This window comes from Typha angustifolia, chromosome 2, assembly GCF_048772165.1.
Source record: "Typha angustifolia cultivar Huaian chromosome 2, ASM4877216v1, whole genome shotgun sequence".
Taxonomy (NCBI): domain Eukaryota; kingdom Viridiplantae; phylum Streptophyta; class Magnoliopsida; order Poales; family Typhaceae; genus Typha; species Typha angustifolia.
The window spans coordinates 3,337,946-3,359,542 of record NC_133240.1 but is presented as its reverse complement, the minus strand read 5'-3'; the positions used below and the strand labels follow the sequence as shown (position 1 = coordinate 3,359,542).

Below are 21,597 nucleotides of genomic sequence, written 5' to 3'. Positions count from 1 at the left end.
CTAACCACACTCTACTCCTCACTCACCAGCAAGACCTCTAAGGGAGTATCCTGCTCCTCTCATTCACCTGGGTTTTTTTTTTGAAAAGGAGAAAACAAAAGAGTCATGAGCTAAAGGCTCAGTGAATAGACCTTACTCCAAATCAGTGATGTCAAACAGAGAGTAAATCAAGTACTGGATAATATGAATCAGAAAGAGTATCATGTCATGAATGAGTAACTGAATGTGTCCTCAATACTATATAAATGAAATATAGATAACATGTCATGTCATAAATGATAAAAATACATAATCCTCGATAAAGAATAAACAGATCACCACGTCATATGATGATCATAACTCTCTCTCAAATATGACAAATGATGCATGCCGACCATGACAATGCTATGATATCAGATAATCAGGTATGTCAGATAATAATGAAATCATATGCATTTCTTAACATCACGATCATCACCGATATCTCGATATAATACCATCATATTAGACCACTGTGCACAGTCAACACCCGGTACCCGGTCTCAACATCATGCCCGAAGGCTTAAAGCATACTCTGCCATCCGCAAGGAGTATCTCAAATATAACCATACCCTGCCATCCGCTAGGGTATCAACATCCATCTAGACCGGGCACCCTTCTAGCTGATAGAAATCTCGTGAGGATAACTCGCCACATATGCCCTGGCGAACGGCATGTGTCCGAATGTCTACTGCACACACAGGCTAATGACCTCGGACGTAAGGCCAATAGGATCGCGTCCATGTCGAGCGATCAATCATCCACCAAGCGCGTCCTAACCCTCGCGCCCACTCGGGTATCCTCACGCTTTCTATCAACTATCCTATCAATCACATTTCATGCTTTCCTTTTTAAATGACAAATCATATGCATATATCCAGTACGATAACAAGTCAAATGCATAACAAGAATTTAGGTGGAATAGGAATCAAGAGAAAAATGATGCAATGTAGTCTCCAACTATATAGTCAACACCTGCATACTCATGCTAATCTATTATATGCATACCCATGCTACAGATCAACTGGACATATAACCTCACCATAATATAATCATATCTCATCATCTCTATTTATCATCATCATACTCATATCCAAGATCAGCCTAATTATATGCATGATAAAAATATGCTCGATTGTAATCATCTCTAGATAAAGTCATATAATCATACTGGAGGTCAAAACATGCATGTACATAATATATAATTTAATCTAATTTGAGAAAGGGATCTAGGGGATAAGACTACTCACCCCACTGCAAATACCAAACCACCACTCGTTCACGCTGCTACGATAACGATCATGCCTCGATAGCTAAGTCCACGGGATCTTGAACAGAGGGGGGTTGGAATCTGAAATTATTTATAACAAATATGTCAGTCTTTCTATTAATTAAAATTAACCCGACAAAAGGATAGTTTCTTGTTGTAATTATGTACTCTTCATTTCTACATTTGTTTTTGTTATTTATTAATCATAATTATATTATTTAATAGTGTATTTAAAATATAATTATTTGCCTATTATTCTCCTTAATAATTAAGAAAATAAGAATTAAGTTACTGCAAATAATTACGTAAGAATATATGTATATAACCTTAATAATTACGATTACCTACTTAGGATTAAAATAATAATTTATATTGCAGGTATTTTACTAAACATGATATAATTAGAATTATATACTAACTATGATATAATTATATTTAATTTGTACAACTTAAATACATTAAATTAACTAAGCTAAACTAATTGTGCACATATATATATATATATATAGTGCTGGGCTTAGCCCAGCACCATGCACAGCAAGGCGGAGGAGAGGAAGAAGAAAGAGAAGAAGAAGAAGAAGAAGAAGAAGAAGAAGAAGAAAGAAAGAAAAAGGAAGAAGAGGGTTGGGCCATGGGGGAGGGGTGCGGCCGCTGGTGGCCACTCAGCGGCCGGCCTCTCGCCGACGGCTCAATCCTCCGACGGTTCCGAGAGGAAGCCGACAAGGAGAAAAAGAGAAATAGAGAGAGAGAGAGGTAGAGAGAGAGAGAGAGGGAGAGGGGAGGCTCACCGGAGCTAGAGGAGGTGGCGGCGGCAGTGGGTAGAGAGAGAGAGTGATTGAGAGAGAGAGAAAGAGAGAAAGGTCAGAGAGAGAGAGAAAGAGAAAAAGAGAGAGAGAGAGAGAGGAAGAAAAGGGAGAGAGAGGCGGTGGGGAGGGAGGCTGCGGCGGCGGGGGCGGGGGCCCACCGTGCCAGCTGGCTCGGCCAGGTTGGCCGGGCCAGAGCTTGGGGCGCGTGGCGCCCATCTCCGCTGCCACTGCATGGCACGACTGTCATGCCATGCAGTGAAGGAATATATATATATTTTTTTAACATTGGGTTATTACAGATCCTGTGGAAGATATAGAGGACCAGCAAGAGGAGGAACTCAGACAAGCTGAGGATAGCCCTTCATACTTTCGCCAGCAAGATGACTCTTAAAGCTCTTCGGATCGAAGGTATGATCAAGAAAAATAAAGTTCTAATTTTATTGATTCAGGAAGTACCCACAATCTTGTGGATTCTTGAATGGTGAGACATTGGGGTTTGGAGTTGGAGCCTTTTAACAGCTTCGATGTTGCTATTGGTGATGGAACAGTGCTTAGAAATCCAAGGCTGGGTCTTTTGGATTGATCTCTATCCATTGGCGCTACGAGGGACTGACTTGGGGTACAACGGCTTTGTGGGCTTGGACCAGTCACCTTCAACTTCACTACCATGGCAATGGAATTCAGCCATGAAGACCAACTAGTCCAGCTTCTAGCGCCACCAAACAAGGAGGCCGAGGGCTCATTGCGGTCTCTTGAAGGGCTGCCAAGACCCGAGTGCCGCGGATACATCATGCAACTCATCGAAGGGGCCAAAGATAACGATGATCCACTACATTTACCGGCTGACTTAAAAGTAAATTTGCAGGAATTTGAAGATGTATTCCAGCAGCCATTATGACCCAAGCCCAAGCTGATCTAGTAGCCTAGCGAAGCAAAATCACTTGATCTGCTATTGGACACACTATCCATCTTAGATTTGTTTATTTCCTTTAAGTTGTTCAATTAAGACCTTATAGTCTGTTGCATTTGCTTATTAGACTTAGTTGGTCTAAGTTTGCTTATTAGCATTAGTCTGTCCAGATGAGGGTAAAACAGCCTAATTTGGAGTTAGCCACCTATAATTGTGGTGTGCAGCTCTTTTGCTTATTATGAAATGAATCAACTAGTTTTAGCCCTAGGAGTAGCCATAATCTAAATAGCCTCCAAGACCGCCGAAATTTCCCTCTACACCTCCATTGCGGCTCTCCTCCACCAGTTCGTGCCCATCCTCTCTCGATGCGAAACGAGAAAATTACCACACCTAGAAGCATCTACAACTCATTCAAATCAAGAGCTGCTTTTCTAGAAATTGGGCCGCTATAGCTTGCCTCCATCTAGGATGCAAGAACATCGCATCGAGATCACGCCTGGGGCCGGTTTGGCGAATGTTTGACCATACTATTATTCTTTCATCCAAAAGGAGGTTATATCGAAGATGGTCCAAGAGATGTTGTCCAGCGAAGTCATAAGACCAAGTCGAAGTGCTCATTCATCACTGATCTTACTCGTCTGAAAGAAAAAATAATGGTTCGTGGTGATTTTGTGTAGATTACCGAGCACTCAATGTCATCTCTGTTAAATACCGGTATCTCATACCGGTGATTGAAGAGTTGCTGGACGTGTTGGCGGGTGATTGCTACTTTGCAAACCTTGACTTAAGGGCGGAGTACTATCAAATAAGAGTGGAACCGTCCAATATGCACAAGTGACGTTTCAAACCCACAATGGGTACTACGAGTTTCCTATTATGCCTTTCGGTCTTACCAATGCTCCCGCCACTTTTCAGAGCTTAATGAATGACATTTTTAGGCCACATTTGAGGCAATATGTGCTAATATTCTTTGATGATATCTTGGTTTACAGCAACAAATGGGAGGAGCACTTGCACCATCTTTGAGTAGTCGTTGGCTTGTTGCGGCAACACCATTTGAAGCCCAACAACTCAAAGTGCTTGTAGCAGCAACGAAGGGTTAACTACCTAGGCCATATTATATCCAAAGATGGCATGGGCGTAGACCCTATGAATATCCAAAGCATAATGGAGTGGCCGCTGCACAAGACGCTGACCCCATCTCCCTTGACAGCTCAGCCAGAGGTGCTTTAATCCTTGTAATCAATACAAGCATTCCTGGCTGAGATGGTGTCTGCTATTCGAGAACTCCGTGATGAATGGACTCCACGAGCACAAATAGAGAGGAGTGTTGCAACTCCCAAACCTATGAGCACTGAACCAGTTGAAGAGGAGGATGTTGTATGGTTTGGGGTGGACCCGTCCCTTGCGTGTGCACACCAATGGACGAACCCATCAGGATTAGGCGCACGAGATGGAGTTTGATGCACTGAAACTCCACCCCATCCAATGGCTAGGGCTTGGTCTGACTCGATGGCGCCTAGGGGTTGGCCAAAACCACCTGTGCTTAGGGATTGGATCGAGCCACCCGCAGCTGGGGTTTGGCCCAAAATAGAGCAGGGTAAACCCTGGCATGAACTGCCTGCACCAAGACCAAGGCTTGAGCGACCAGCGACTAGAGAGTGGCCCGAGCCACCTACGGCTAGGGCTAGGAGTGGTCCAAAGTAATGGGTCATGGAGCCGATGCCACACTGGGACGCCCCCTCCATGTGGCAGATGGAGCCCACACGGGGGAACAAGGACATGCCATCCATGAAGATTGGACATTTGTAGGGGCCCAAGTTTGGACCATACGACTCAATTTCCCCAAGTTCACAGGAGGCAATCTACTAGACTGGCTCTATTGAGTGGATCAGTTCTTCACCTACCAAAGGAGGACCACTAGAAGGTCCTACTAGCCTCATTCCACTTGGAAGATATCGTGATCAAATGGTTCCAAGCGAAAACAATGAACTCAACTGTTTCCGTCTTGGGATTAGTTTGTGTCTGTCCTATGTACTCAGTTTAGTCCGATTGAGAATGAAAACTTCCAAGCAATCTTGATTAAGCTAAACTCAATGGATCATGGTCCAAACTTATCAAAAAGAGTTTGAAAGAATTTGCAACCGCATACTGGGTTGGTCAGACTTAACCCTTCGCAGCACCTTCATTGGTGGACTCAGGTCTGACATACAAGTGAAGGTCAAGGCCATGAGACCTCAAACATTGTTAGAGGTCTTTTCTGTAGTGGCCATGATGGAGTAGAAGGTCAAGGAGCTAAGAAGATGCTCCAAGGTGCCACGGAGCCCTACGGACTAGAGAGGATCCTAGCCGGTTCCATCGAGCAATGCTGGATTTGGTCCTTCCACTTGACTGCAAGGGGGGAAGCCCCTACCACCTAGTGCTCCTCTAACTGACTTCAGAGGGCAATGGAAGAGCTTCTCGTGACAGCTAACCCCGGCACAAATTGAGGAAAGGAGGGCCAAGGGTTTGTGCTTCTACTGCGATGAGAAGTTTTCTCTAAGACACAAGTGTGGAAAACATCCTGCGACAATCATAGTCCTCAGAGGAGATGAGTAGGGCAAAATGGAGCCATGGGGCAATGAAGAGGAGGTAGTGGATATGGAGGCTGTAGACCACAAGGATGAGGTGCATGCCGAGTTGAGCTACATGCCTATTTGGGCTCGTGAGCACCCCGAACCCTATAGGTAGAAGGTTCGATCAAGAAGTACCGAGTCGATATACTAATTGACTCAAGCAACAAACATAATTTCATCGATGAAAAGTTGGTGCGACAAATTGTGTTGGAGGTGCCTCCAATCATCAGATTCGATGTAGCCATCAGAGATCGCACAGTCTTGCGGTTGGTTTGAACCATGGAGGAACCGAACCCAAGTAACATAATAGCCGGTCTGATCAAGTCTTCGAAGAGCCGCATGGACTACCGTCGATTTGAATACACGATATCAGTTTGAGATCACACTGGTATGTTACCACAAGCCAGACCAGCGAACGTGAGTGAGGCCTTACCGGTATCCACATGCCCAAAAGGATGAAATCACACGACTGGTATGAGAGATGTTAAACCAAGGCATCATCAAACCAAGCCATAGCGCCTGCTCTTCGTCGGTGCTCCTAATGCGAAAGGAGGACAACTCAGGGACTAAATGACATCACCATCAAGGACCGATATTCGATATTGGTCGTCGAGGAATTATTGGACAAGTTAGCCGATGTCACCATTTTCACCAAGCTAGATTTGCGGACTGGCTCTCACTAGTCAGGGTCCAGGTAATTGATGTTCACAAGACAGCCTTTCGAACCCATGACGGGCATTCCTCTTAATGCCCTTTGGCTTGACTAATGCCTCGACAACTTTTCAAGGGCTGATGAACAATGTATTTTGCCCAGTCCTTCGATGGTATGTTTTGCTATTTTTTGATGACATCCTTATTTACAGTTAATTGAGAGAGAAGCACCTATACCACCTACGAACAGTCATGGAGATATTACAGGTGCAATTGCTGAAGGTGAAGAAAAGCAAGTGCGTTTGGGGGCAGCCACGAATTGAGTACGTAGGGCACTTTATCTATTTCGCAGGTGTGGAGGTTGATACCGCGAAGGTGGCTAGCATGGTGTGCTGGCCAAGACTGTCGATTCATCTAGTGCTACGGGAAGAGTGCAGCCCCAATGATTGCCATACTTCACAAAGAAGCATTTGACTAGGTGATATGATTGGACTAGATCGGATCACCCCGAAAGACATTGGGCTTGATAGATCAAGTCTAGTTATATTATTTATTATTCTTATGTCGTTTAGTCAAAGTCTTAGTATGTTAGGATTTTATTTAATTAGCTAAATCCAGCTCTGCGTAGTTTCGAGAAAATATTTGTAGAATATTTTACTTATATCAGAATTATATCAAACCAATTGGATAAGATCGCCAACCTCCAGATCTACAACATTGGTATTCATAACTTCTCCAGATTCGGAATCTATCTGTGGTAAAATGAAGGGTTAATCCGAGAAGATAAGGAAGACCGGTTTAGTTAAATTTGTTTTAAACTTTTTCAGTTAATCTCTATAATAAATAGGGCCTTATGGTTTGTATCTTAGGCATGCTTAGAATGAAAGATTAATTAGCTTTTGCCCTGGCATCTCTCTCAACTAGGCCATTGTTGCCTCTACATCTCCCTCCTCCCTCTTCACTAACCAGCGCCACCTATTATGTTGGCATGGTCTCATCTAGCTTCTAATCTCCTTCTGTTGCCGATCCCCCTAATCCTGTACAGCAGGCCTACTTCTCCCCTTCCGTCTGTTTATCTTAACCGTCTCTACCTCCCGTACAATTTTTACCATAGTTGTAGGGCAATCTATACCTAGGAATCCGTGCCTCCACCCGCAGATCCTAAATTCCGTGCGAATATTTTACACATATTAGAATAATATCAAACTAGTTGGATAAGATCACCAACCTTTAGATCTACAACTTTGGTATTCACAACTTTTCCAGATTCATAATCTATCGGCGGCAAGACGAAGGGTTAATCCGAGAAAAAAGGAATACTAGTTTAGTTAAATTTGTTTTAGACTTTTTGATTTAATCTCTATATATAGGGCTTTATTGCTTGTATCTTAGGCATGCTTGGAATGAAAGATTAACTAGCTTTTGCCCTGGCATCTATCTCAACTAAGGACATTGGTCTCTACATCTCCCTCCTCCCTCTTCACTAACCAGTGCCACCTCTTCTGTTGGCACGGTCTCGTGTAGCTTCTAATTTTCCTCTCCCACTAATCCCTTTAGTCCCCCGTAGGGCAGGCCTACCTCTCCCCCTTTGTCTTTTTATCTTAACTGTCTCTACCTCCCGTATGGTTTTTATCACAGTTGTAGACCAATCATAGCTTTTAACCATCTATCGTATCTGCATTCGCAAACTATCACCATCATCTATTGCCGAGCCACCACCATCAACTACTCAGCCTTCAGTCCATCACCTCCATTCTATACCTTAGAATCCGTATCTCCACCCACAGATCCAAAATCCCATGCAGAACGCCTACGAACCGGATCAAGCCAATTTGTAACAGTGGGACGACAAGGCAGAACTCGCATTTGAAGAACTGAAGCAAACCATGACCGAGGTGCCCGTGTTAGCCCAATCAGATTTCACCAATACCTTTGTTGTCTAGTGTGACAACATCTGGGTCAAGGATCCGCCCAATTTTGATGCAAGAAGTGGCGCTCATGCTTGAAAGGAAAGCAATACATAGTGCGCACCGATCAAAGAAGTCTGTCCTACTTACTCGGCCAAAGGATCCACACTCCAGCACAAGGAAGGTACCTCTCAAAGTTGCTAAGGTATGACTATGACTTGGTTTACGAACTTAGAGAACGGTGCAGCCGATGCAATCTCGCGCCAATATGATGCTACTGAGCTAGCCACCCTATCGATTCCAACCCTCCCTTTGTTGGACCGAATCAGGGATGCCACTTTGAAGGACCCAAGCCTAGTGAAACTTGTGGCTCAAGTGAGTGACTCAAGACCCACCAAGTGAGATTGATTACAGTAGGAGAGACAAAATACTGCTCAATTGCTGGGGACTGGCATGTAGAAAGACCACTACATCCGCACAACTAGTTGACGGGCATGAAGAAAGATGTGCGCAACTACATCCGCACATGTGAAGCTACCAACGAGCCAAAGTAGTCCTCATTTGCTAGTGGACGGGTATGAAGAAAGATGTGTGCAACTACATTTGCACATGTCAAGTCCGCCAACGAGCCAAAACAGATTTGACTCGACCAGCCAACCTTCTCCAACCCCTTCTCATATTGGAGCAAATATGGGAAAATATTTCAATGGACTTCATTGAAGGCCTACTAACCGTCCAAGGACGATCGGTTATCATGGTGGTGCTCAACCTCCTCTCCAAATATGTGCACTTCTCAGCACTTGCCATCCCTACTGTAACAACCCAATCACAAAAAAAAAAAAAAAAAAAAAAAAATCATGGGCACGATGCGACCGACCACACTGTGGCCGGCCTCGTGCCCATGCCAGCTGCTCATGCAGCTTGGTGGGGCGCCACGCGCTTGCGGCCACTACCGCAGCCAACTGGCCGCGGTGGGCCCCGGCGCCGCCACTACTCCTCCACCGCCTTCCCTCGCTCTCTTTAAATCTCTCTCTATCTCTCTCTCCCTCTCGAGGCTCTCTCTCTATCTCTCTCTCTCTCTCTCGCCGAGGCCGGTCGTCGCCGTCGCCACCTCCACGAGCGCCGGTGAGCTCCTCTCTATCTCTCTCTCTCTCTCTCTCTCTCTCTCTCTCTCTCTCTCTCTCTCTCTCTTTCTTGCCCGAGGGTGGGCTCGTCGGAGCCGAGCCACCGGCGAGAGGCCGGCCGCTGGCTGGCCAGCAGCGGCCGGTGCCCTCCCCGCCGGCCCGGGTCCGCAACTGCCTCCCTCACCTCCCCTCTTTCTTCTCTTTCTCTTCTGTTCTTCTTCTTCTTCTTCTTCTTCCTCTTCTTCTTCTTCTTCTTTCTTTCCTTCTTTCTTTCTTTCTTTCTTTTTCTCCTTCTTCCTCAGCTCCTTCTCTTTCTTTCTGCGCAGTGTTGGGCTCAGCCCAGCACTGTAGCAGACAGTGCTGGGCCGAGCCCAGCACTGATGGCAGATGTGATTAATTTATCAATTAATTAGTTTATTTAGGTTATTTATTTAGGTATTTTTCTTCTTAATTAATGCAAATAGATTATTTAGACATGAACTATGTTAATAATATTATATATCCTTCAGTATAATTTTATTAATGATAATTTTTATCATTAATGATTAATTAGGTATAAATATATGTAATACTTATATTTATTTATTTATTTACATATCTATTAGATTAATAGATAGATTTGTAAATTATAATTATTAGATTTATATTCTAATATTCTTATGATCTACATTTTAAGTAATTCTATTAATTTATTAAACATTATTATTTTGTAACAAATAAGATAATGACTACATAGTCCCTAATTAATCAAGATATAATTTAATTATAATTAGGTTTTTATCTATATTTATATTTTATTTATAATTAAAATCTAGTCAAACATAAAAATAAGTAGAAATTCTAAAATCTAATAAATCATCATATTTTACTCGAACGGATTATAATGGGATAAACAACTAACTTTATGTTACTTAAACATTTTCAGATCCCAAACCCCTTATTTGAGACCCCGTTGTCCTTGCTAGCGAGAAGTGTCACACGGTTGATAGGCGGATGTAAGGGATACGTGGTTTGTATCTTCTGATCAGTGTGAGTAGTCTTATCCGCTAGATCCCTTTCTCAAATTAGGATTTATTATATATTATGTACATGCATGTTTTGGCCTCCAGCATGATTATATGACTTTATATAGAGATGATTTCAGTCGAGCATATATTTTATCATGCATTTGATTAGACTGATCTGGGATATGAGTACATTGGTGATATATAGAGATGATTGGAGATGATTATGCTATTATGGTTTTATGTCGGGATGATCTCTATCATGAGTATGCATGTGATAGATTAGCATGAGTATGCATGTGTTAGATACATGGTTGGAGTTTGCATTACATCATTTTTCTCTCGGCTTCTTTACCACCTAAATTCCTGAGTTGTATGATCTGTTGTCGTACTGGATATATGCATATGATTTATCATGTATAGGAAATCATAAAAGTACATGTGTATGTGATGTGATGTGATGTGATGTGATGGCTGGAACGGTATCTGGTCCAGACTGGTATTGGACATACTCTTAGCGTATGGTAGAGTATGGTGATGACTGATAGTTGTACTCTTAGCGTATGACAGGGTACAACTATCATTGATATACCCTTAGCGTATGGCAGGGTATGATTACTTTATTCAGAGATACCCTTAGCGTATGGCAGGATATGATTTATCTACAGAGATACTCTTAGTGTATGACAGGGTATGCTCTGAGCTTGTGACATGATGTGTATCGAGTTTGGGGCCGGGTACCGTAGTCCAGCATGGTGGATGATATTCAGAGTTGAGACGGATGATTGTGATAGTGAGAGATATGTGAATTATATCTGGCTCTGACATATATGATTATCTAGTAGTTGGCATGCATCATGCATCATCATTGCTGTGACTAATATCATTGGATCATAATTGTTATACATGATATGGTGTTATATTCGGTGATGTTATATAATTTCGGTTAAGGATATAATATGGTCATTCATGAGAACTGATTTCATTCATATATATGTCATTGAGGATACATATATATATATATGTTCATACATGACATCATACTGTTTTCTGATTCATATTATCCAGTACATGATTTACTCTCTGTTTGGCATCACTAATTCGGAGTAAGGTCTATTCACTGAGCCTTTTGCTCATGACTCTCTTTATTTCTTTTCTAACCCCTCAGATTTGTGATACGTGATAGCGACTTGAGAAGATATTTTAGAGCGATGAGGAGGTGAGCTATAGATGCGAGATGGTATAGATGATAGTTTATATAGAAATCGAGTTGTACCAATATTTGATATTTGTACTCTTTTGTATTAGATAATGATTTGTATAATACAGGTCGAATCATAGAGTAACCTTGTATTAGTTATTTTAGTTGTATCTTGATGGTTTGTTGTGGCCTGTGTGGGTCCTGCCAGATTATGTGGCGGTCTAGTGTATATTATTGTGGACTTTGATATTCATATACTAACAGGTTTATTTGGTTAAGAGTATGATTTATTTGGTGATGGATTATGTGATCATAGATATGTTAGCAGGTGTTATTTGATGACGTCATGATTGTATGTGCACAGGAGTGTATCTGTGCGTGGCGGGCCCCGCCCGACCTATCGCGTGCGCCGCACGTGCCGTGTGGGCGCGTGGGCGTGCACGTGCCGTGCCGGGCGGGGGCGTTACACCTACATTGCACGGAAGGTTGAGAAGGTCTTTGTCCGTGATGTGGCTAAACTTCATGGGATACCAGGATCTATTGTATCCGATCGAGATTTAGTGTTCACTAGTAAATTCTGGCAAGAATTCTTTCACCTATAGGGCACGACATTTCAGATGAGCTCGGCATACCATCCATAGACGGATGGGCAGACAGAGGTCTTGAACCAGTGTTTGGAGCAATACCTACGGTGCTACGCCAGAGAGCAGCCCAAGGTGGTGGCTCCACTTCTTACTATGGGCAAAGTGGGCCTACAACACTGCCCACAACTCAGCCATAGACATCATGTCGATTGAGGCAGTTTATGGTAGGCCGCCTCCTACCTTAGTCTCCTATGCACCGACTCAACAAACGGAACGCATAGACATTGAGGAAACCCTTGTGGATAGGCATGCTCAAATTTGACGGCTGATGCCCAACTTGGTGGTTGCACAGAACTTGGATGAAGCAGATCTACAATCGGCGACACCAGGATCGGACGTTCGCAGTAGGAGAGTGGGTCTAGACCAAACTCCAGTCCTATGACTAGAGCTTGATTCAACCCATCATGAACCAAAAGCTTACAAATAGGTACTTTGGGCCATACCAAGTGATTTAACAGGTAGGCGAGGTGGTCTACCGACTTGATCTTCCACATGACTCGCAGGCGCACACAGTGTTCCATGTTTCAGCTTTTGCAAGCATGAGTTGCAGCCGAGACAAGTATTGTAGCCAACATACCCGATCCAATCACACATGAACAAGAGCCATGGCACTTCGGGTTCTAACCAAGAGAAGGATTTGGGTAGATGGAAGATTAATCACGCAAATACAAGTGGAGTGGTCCAACAGACCAACGTGAGATCCGACTTGGGAGCTAAGTTCGAGTTTATGCAGCGCTTCTCAAAGTTCTTACCTTGATGTGATCCGGGTCTAATCGTATCAATTCACGCGGATATTTGGCTTGATTTATCGAGTCTACATATCTTTTAATTGTTTCATGATGTTAAGCCTTTTAAGCAAGTTTAGTTTAGTCATGTGAGCCATTAAGACAAGTCGAAATAAGTCATGGCAGCTTTTAAGGCAAGTCTAGTTAAGTCAAGTAAGCCTTTAAGGCAAGTCTAATTAAGTCATGTAAGCCTTTAAGGCAAATCATAATTCAAGTCAAGTCTGCCTTCCGGGCTAGTCCTAGTAGGACTCGTTGTAACCGACCTCTATATATAGAGGCGTTGGGCTCTTTTTTAAGCATCCAAACATTGAAAAAGTATTCTACCTTTGAGTTTATCTTTAGAGTAGGAGTAAGATTACCTAGGAGTAGAAGTAAATTAATCTCCCTTCATCACCACCGTCGCTGCCCATCATGTTCCTCACCATCACCACCGCCATCGCTGCCCATCATGTTCCTCACCATCACCATCACCACCGCCATCGCTGCCCATCATGTTCCTCACCATCACCATCACCACCGCCATCGTCCCTCCTTCCACCTTCTCTATCTACCATCATTTACCCTAATCAAAGCACACACTCCCTTGTTGCAGATCATCTCTAGTCCATTGTTAACAAAGAAATATTTGCAAGCCTCAATCTAGGTTTGCGAGGTGTGCCAAAGGGCGAAGAGGTGAAACCTGCTGGTTTTCTTTAACCGTTACCGATTCTAGAGCAAGTTTGGGAGGAGGTTGCCATGGACTTCATCGGCAATCTACCAAGGCTGGATGGCTAGATGACATTTGGTTTGGTAGTCATGGTGGCAGTGGACTGCCTCAGCAAGTGTGCACACTTTTCGGCATTAGCACATTCCTACACGGCAAAAAAGTTGCAGAGATTTATATGCATGATGTGGCCAAAATGCATGTATCGATTCGTTTCAACCGTGGCCCTATTTTTGTGAGTCAATTCTGCAAGAATTTTTGCTCTCCATGGGACTTCCTTCCGTATGACTTCAGCATGTCACCCTCAGATAGACAGCAAATGTAAAGTGCTAAATAAATATGGCTATCCTACTTGGCATGGGCAGAATGGTCTTACAATATGGCCTATCACTTGGCCATTGCCACGACCCGATTTGAGGTCATCTATGGCCGATCGCCCCTAACCTTTTGCACCTATGTTCTGTCGGCTTGAGCCAACCAAACCGAGGTTGATGCGGTTTTGCAAGACTGTCATGAAGTGCTAAGGAGACTCAAGTTGCACCTAGCTGCCACCCAAAATCGAATGAAGTAAGTCTATGATATAAAGCACATAGAGAGGACATTTGTGTTGAAGATTGGGTCTATGTCAAGCTCAAACCATATCGGTAGATTCAGTCCTAGGAGTAGCCCTAATCTAAATAACCTTTTCCAACATCGAAATTTCCCTCAATTGCAGCCGTCCTCCACCAGGTTGGCCACCCTCTCTCGACCCTGAACGAGAGAATTACCATACCTAGAAGCATCTGCAACTTCTTCAAGTTCTGCTTTTCTAGAATTTGAGCCGCTACAATTGGTATTAGAGCCCTTCCTTAGTCGGCACGTTTCCATGGTGCAAACCAGATCCAGAGCAGCAGTAGATGAAGTTCTGCACACCTCTGAATCATCAGGTACTGAAGACACCTCTCCCCCCTAACATCGACACCATCGAGAGATCTGACAACTCCGACCTTGGCGGCACCACCAGAGTGGCTGGCCTTCCTTTTGCAAGCACAGGATGCGAGAGAGAAGCAAAGAGATGCACGTTTGGAAAGAAAATTTAAAATTATGTTTTTCCGTATACCTGGTCATCAAGGATTTCCTTCCACATTTGCATCAGCAGCAGCAAATGCTTGGGAGCCCCAAGGATTCCGCGCAGAGCCTTGGACCCCAAGTCCTAGCCCAACATGCACCTGGTTCATCTTATCGTGCAGCCTATGGGCCAGATCCAATGCCCCTGGTTCTTAATGAATCAGTTGTCTTGTGTTTGCCCTACTGAACCAGGCGTGCGGATTGAGCCACAAGTTCCGCAGCTCAGCATCAAACCTGAAGAAGCAGATCCGTGGGCCAAGACTACAATCGGACCAATGGAACCCACACCAAAGAGTTCCACTGGTTCACGGCTATAGAGTGCACATCCAACTTTGGGCTGAAGTGGCTCAAGATGAAAACCAGATCCGTGGAGTTCAAGTTTGTACATTATGACTTGAATTTCCTACCTTTTCAAGTGGAGATCCACTGAATTGGTTGTACCGAGTCATGCAGCTATTTAACTACCAAGGCACACCGGCGCACCAATAAGTCAAACTCGCGTTGTTCCACGTACAAGATCTAGTGCGTGATTTGGTTCTAGGCTGCCAATCATACCCAATTGTTTCAGACCTGGGCTGAGTTCGCTGATGCCATATGTAGTCGATTTGGTCCAACCCACCACAAGATCTTTGAGGAGGCTCTACACTGACTCCAGCAGAAAACCATGGTGTAAGCGTACAAGGCTGAGTTTGACCGAATCAGCAATCGAACCATAGGATGGTCTGACTTGAAGCTATGCGCCTACGCTTAGGTTTCATTGGGGGACTCAAACCTAAAATTGGAGCTGAGGTGAGAGGCATGAATTCGATAACCCTCCTGGACACCTTTACATGTGCAGAGGTCATGTAAGAAAACCTGCAACAAATGGGGTACACCAGCAGATTAGGAATGACCTCGGGTTGGAAGAGCACGTGCCCTACATCATTCTTGACTCCGTCAGACCTAGCACTAGGTTTGGAACTTGATCAAGTCGAGGAGTACCTAGTGCACGCCTTCCACCACCTCAAGCACCGCTGACCCATAGTGAAGGGTAGAGTAGTAGTAGCCAGTGGCGTCTAACACATGCTGAATAGCTAATCGCAGATCCAAAGTCTCATGCTTCTCCTACGACAAACAGCTCAGACCGGGCCGTAAGTGCAAGAAACAACCAGTGGCAATCATTCTACTTGATGCCACCAAAGAAGAGGAGGGAACTGAACAGTGGAAAGATGAGCATGAAACCCATGAAAAGGCTCCAGACGAAGAAGAGGAGATGATGCATGCTGGGTTGTCTCCATGCTTATCATGTGCTCCTAGGAGGAGGACCCTACGGGTGGAAGGAATTATCAAACAAAGATGAGTTGAGATTCCAATTGACTAGGGCAGCACCCACAACTTTGTGGAGGAGAAGATGGTGTGATGATTGGGCTTGACCATAACTCCTATTATTAGGTTCAATGTCGCAATTGGAGATGGCATGGTTCTTAGGACTGTTACAGACTGACTAGAGAATATCCGCTACAAGGGAGTGTATGCCTTAGATGGAGAGGGTGGAAAGAGGGAATACGGCGGTGGTGATAGTGAGGAAGATGATGGGCAGTGATAGCGGTGATGAAGGCAGATTAAGTTACTTCTACTCCTACGTTATCTTATTCCTACGACAAACTCAAGGCTAGAATAGTTTCTCAATGCTTGGATGCTTAACAAAGAAGTCCAACCACTCTTTATATATAGAGGTTAGGTAGTCCCACTTGGACTAATCGTCAAGACTGACATGACTCAAATTAGGATTTGTTTTAAATGCTAATATAGTTTAATTGGACTTGTCTTAAAGGCTTATTTGACTTAATTAGACTTACCTTAAGGGCTATCATAACTTATTTGGACTTTCCTTAAAGGCTTACTTGGCATAACTAAACTAGCCTTGCCAAAAAAGGCTTACATCATGGAATAATTAAAGGATAAATATACTTGATCAATCGAGCCCAATGTTCCCGTGAATTGATCCGATCAGACCTGAATCACATCATTCCACCACACTTCCAACCACCTTGTCCTCAAGATGAGAAGTCTAGAAAGTGCTGCATCAACCCAAACCCGAACTCAAACTTCCAAGTCAAATCTCCTGTTGGTCCGTTGGATCACTCCACTTGTACTTGCAATCAATCTTCCATCTACTTGAATACATCTAATCTCTTAGCTAGAACCTGAAGTGGCATTGGATCTCGGTCATGGGTGGCTGGATTGGGCATTTTCAACACAATAGCGGTCTCAGCGGCAACTCAGGCTCGCAAAGCTGAAACTTGGAACAGTGCATGCACCCGAGGGTCATCTAGAACATCAAGTTAGTAGGCCACCATGTCTACCCGTTCAATCACTTGGTATAGCCCAAAGTACATATGTGCCAACTTTCGGTTCATGATGAATCAATACGATGTCTGTTGGTGGAGCTGAGTTTGAGTTTGATGTAGACCCAATCTCCTACTGGGAACTTCTGATTTTAGATCTACTTCAGCCGATTCTGTGCAGCCGCCAAGTTAGCCCTCGACTAATGTCATCTGGGTCTGATTAGATCAATTCACGAGGACATTGGACTTGATTGGTTGAGTCTAGTAATTTTTTAAATATTTCATGATGTAAGCCCTTTAGGCAAATCCAGTTTAGTTATGTGAGCTATTAGCAAGTCAAAATAAGTCATGACAGCCTGTAAGGCAAGTCTAGTTATATCAAGTAAGTCGTTAAGGCAAGTCCAATTAAGTCATGTAAGCCTTTGAGGGAATCCTAATTCGAGTCATGTCAACAATTTGGGCTAGTCCTAGTGGGACTCGTTGTAACCCAACTCTTTATATAGAGGGGTTGGGCTCTTTGTTAAGCATCCAAACATTGAGTATTTTAGTCTGGAGTTTATCTTTGGAGTAAAAGTAAGATAACCTAGGAGTAGAAGTAAATTAATCTCCGTTTATCACCACCATTGTTGCCCAACATATTCCTCACCGCTTTGAGGCTTCCTTGGCCTCACCGACTACTACCATCGATTCATTCAGAGCTAGGGGAAGATTTCAGCCCTACTCCGGAAGCACGAGTTCGAGTTGGACGACAAGGCGGAATAGGCATTTGAAGAACACAACTAAGCCATGACTGGGGCACCTATGGTAGCCCTACCAGATTTCACCAAGTCCTTTGCTGCCAAGTTTTCTATGTTAGGTATGCAGGAAAGGCAACCCATAGCCTCTATGAGCGAGGCCCTCTCACAATGGCCGCAACAATTGTTGACGTACGAGCAACAAATGTTAGTCATGGTCCCCTCTATTAGCAAGTGGCACCGATACTTAACTAGAAGGTGGTTCCTAGTGGGCACCGATCAAAGAAGTCTGCCCTACTTACTCCAGCAAAGGATCCACACTCCAGTGCAACAAAGGTGGCTCTCTAACAAGTATGACTATGACTTGCTTTACAAAAAAGGGTTCACAACGGCTTAGCTGATGCACTCTCGCGCCAACTTGATTCTACCATGCTATCCACCTTATCAATTCTGACCCTCCCATTGTTGGACCGGATCAAGGAGGCCACCTTGAAGGACCCAAGCCTAGCTAGTTGAGCTTACGGCTGAGGTGACTCAAGATCCATCAAGTGAGATTGAGTACAGCACGAGAGAGACTCGTACAACTCACCCCTCGTGTGCCATCAGGGCATATTTCGGACCCACAAGTGATTAGTGCGCAACTACATCCGCACATGCTACTAAGCCAAAGCAGATTTGACTCGACCAGCCAATCCTCTGCAACCCCTTCCCTGTGCCCGAGCAAATATGGGAAGATATTTCAATGGACTTCATTGAAGGCCTACCAACCATCCAAGCGTCATTGGTTATCACAGTAGTGGTCAACTGCCTCTCCAAGAAGAAGAAGAAGAAGAAGAAGAAGAAGGAGAACAAGGGGTGCCGGCCTAGCGGGGAGGGGCTTGGCTGTTGTTGGCTAGCTAGCGGCCATCCTCTCGTCTACAGCTCGGCTCCAGTGAGTCCGAGCCCAAGGCAATAAAAAGAGAGGGAGAGAAAGAAAGAAAGAAAGAGAGCTGTCATAACTTATTTGGACTTGCCTTAATAGCTCATGTCACTAAATAGACTAGCATAAAAGGCTTACATTATGAAATAAATAAAAAGATAAATAGACTCGATCAATTGTGCCCAATGTCCCAATGAATTGATCTAATAAGACCTGGATCACATCACTCCACGACGCTTGCCTTAAATGTTTACTTGACTTGACTACACTTGGCTTAAGGGCTGTCACGACTTATTTGGATTTGCCTTAATTGTTCATATCGCTAAATAGACCTGCCCTAAAAGGGTTACATCATGAAATAAATAAAAGATAAATAGACTCGACCAATCGAGCCCAATATCCCCATGAATTGATTCAATAAGACCTAGATCACATCACTCAACAATGCTTTTGACTACCTTGTCCTCAAGGCAACAAGTCTGGGAAGCGCTACATCAACTCGAACTCAGACTCCCAAGTTGGATCTCCCGTTGGTCCGTTGGACCATTCCACTTGTACTTGGCTAGAACTCCAAGTGGCACTGGCTCTTTGTCATGTGTGGCTGGACCGGGTATGTTGGCTGCAACAGATGTCTCCATTGCAACTCGAGCTCAAAAAGCTGAAACATGGAACACTAGGTGCACCCGCAAGTCATTTAGAAGATAAAGTCAGTAGGCCACCTTGCCTACCCGTTCAATCAATTGGTACGACCCAAATTAGCTATGTGCTAGCTTTTGGTTCATGATGTGTCAAACCGAGCTCTGGCGGTAAGAATGAAGTTTGATCCGGTTGCGAATGTCCACTCCTAGTGTCACCGATTGTAGATCTGCTTCATCCAGTTCTGTGCAACCGACAAGCTGGCCTTCAGCCGTCGGATCTGAGCATCCCTATCCACAAGGGTTTTCTCAATGTTTGTGCGTTTTGTCCATCAAGTCGGTGCGTAAGAGACCAAGGTAGGAGGCGGCCTACCATAAACTTCGTCAAAGGTATGGTGTCTACGGCTGAGTGGTGGGCAAAGTTGTAGGCCCACTATACCCATGGTAAGAAGTGGAGCCACTTGCTTGGCTACTCTCCGGTGCAGCACCGTAGGTATTGCTCCCAACACCGATTCAAGATCTCTATCTACCCACAGATGGTATGCTGAGCTCATTCAGAACGTCGTGCCTTGTAGATGAAAAAATTCTTTCCAGAACTAACTAGTGAACACCAGATCTCGGTCGAACATAATAGATTGTGGTATGCAGTGAAGTTTAGCCACATCGTCAACGAAGACCTCCGTGATCTTTTGTGCGGTGTAGGGGTGGGCAAGCGCTGAGAAATGCGCATACTTGGAGAGGTGGTCGATAACGGATCGCCCTTGGACAGTCGGTAGGCCTTCAAGGAAGTCCATTAAAATATCTTCCTAGATCGGGTCAGGCACTGGAAGGGGTTGGAGAAGGCCAATTGGTCGAGTCGAATTTGCTTTGGCTCGTTGACAGACTTCACATGTGCGGATGTTGTTGTGCACGTCTTTCTTCATGCCGGTCCACCAACAATTGAGGCATAGTCGCTTGTGGGTCCGAAAGAAGCCCTCATAGCCCGCAAGGGGTGAGTCGTGGTAGTGGCTAATCACGGCGGTTCGCGAGTCTACATTAGTTGGGATTAGGATCCGGTACCACTTGAGAACTAGTCCGTCTCTCGTGCTGTACTCGATCTGATTTGATGGCTCTTGACTCACCTGAGCCACAAGTTCTACTAGGCTTGGGTCCTTCACGGTGTCATCCCTGATCTGGTCCAACAAGGGGAGGGTTGGAATTTATAGGGTGGCTAGCACTGCGACATCAGGTTGGCGTGAGAGTGCATCGGCTTTACCGTTCTCCGAACCATTTTTCTAAACAAAGTCATAATCATACCCAAGCAACTTGGATAGCAACCTTTGTTGTGCTGGAGTTTGGATCCTTTGCCCGAGTAAGTAGGCCAGACTTCTTTGATTGGTGCGCACTATGAATCGCCTTCCGATCAGGTATGGGCACCACTTGCTAACAGTGTGGACCACAACTAACATCTCTCGCTCGTTCATCGACAATTGGCATGACCGTTGCTAGAGGGCATTTGCTCATGTAGGCTATGGGTCACTCTTGCATCAAAATTATGTCGATCCCTAACACCGATGCATCACAGTCGACAACAAAGGTCTTGATGAAATCTAGTAGGGTTAACACGGGTGCCTCAGTCATGGCTTGCTTAAGTTCATCAAATGCACGTTCTGCCTTGTTGTCCCACTCCAACCCGCCTTTGTGGAGTAGGGCAATCAGTGGGGCCGCAATCTTCCCATAGTCTTGGATGAATTGACGGTAGTAGCCGGTGAGGTCGAGGAAGCCTTGGAGCTCCTTGGGTGTCTTCAGTTGTGGCCAGTGTACCCTGCAAGCCGCCTTCGCTGGATCGGCCTCTACACTTGCAGAAGAGATGAAGTGCCCTAGGTATTCAACTCGTGGTTGCCCCAAAACGCAATTGCTTTTCTTCACCTTTAGCCCATGTGCCTGTAATATCTCCATGACTGTCCATAGGTGGTGTACGTGCTCCCCTCTCGATTGATTGTGAATGAGGATGTTGTCAAAAAACACCAAAACATACCATCAAAGGAGTGGGCGAAATACATCGTTCATCAGCCCTTGAAAAGGTGTCGGGGCATTGATCAGGCCAAAGGGCATTACTAATCTAGCTTGGTGTCTTGTGAAAGTCGACTGCTCAGACCCTGATTTGGTGAAAGTCGGCTAACTAATCTAGCTTGGTGAAGATGGTGGCACCAGCTAACTCATCCAATAATTCCTCGATAACTGTTATCGGATACCGG

The 21,597-nt window shown here is 44.5% G+C and overlaps 1 protein-coding gene across 1 annotated transcript; it reads right to left on the bottom strand.

The window, feature by feature from the left end:
• Window positions 1-20,875: 20,875 nt before the first annotated feature.
• LOC140773097 (uncharacterized mitochondrial protein AtMg00860-like) lies at window positions 20,876-21,298 on the bottom strand. The gene has a single exon (XM_073115472.1). The coding sequence runs from the start codon at window positions 21,296-21,298 to the stop codon at window positions 20,876-20,878; it is 423 nt and encodes a 140-aa protein (XP_072971573.1).
• Between the last annotated feature and the right edge of the window lie 299 nt (window positions 21,299-21,597).

Coding starts and splice junctions, on each gene's coding strand:
- LOC140773097 (XM_073115472.1), bottom strand. CDS start 21,298: ATGGAGATATTACAGGCACATGGGCTAAAGGTGAAGAAAAGCAATTGC.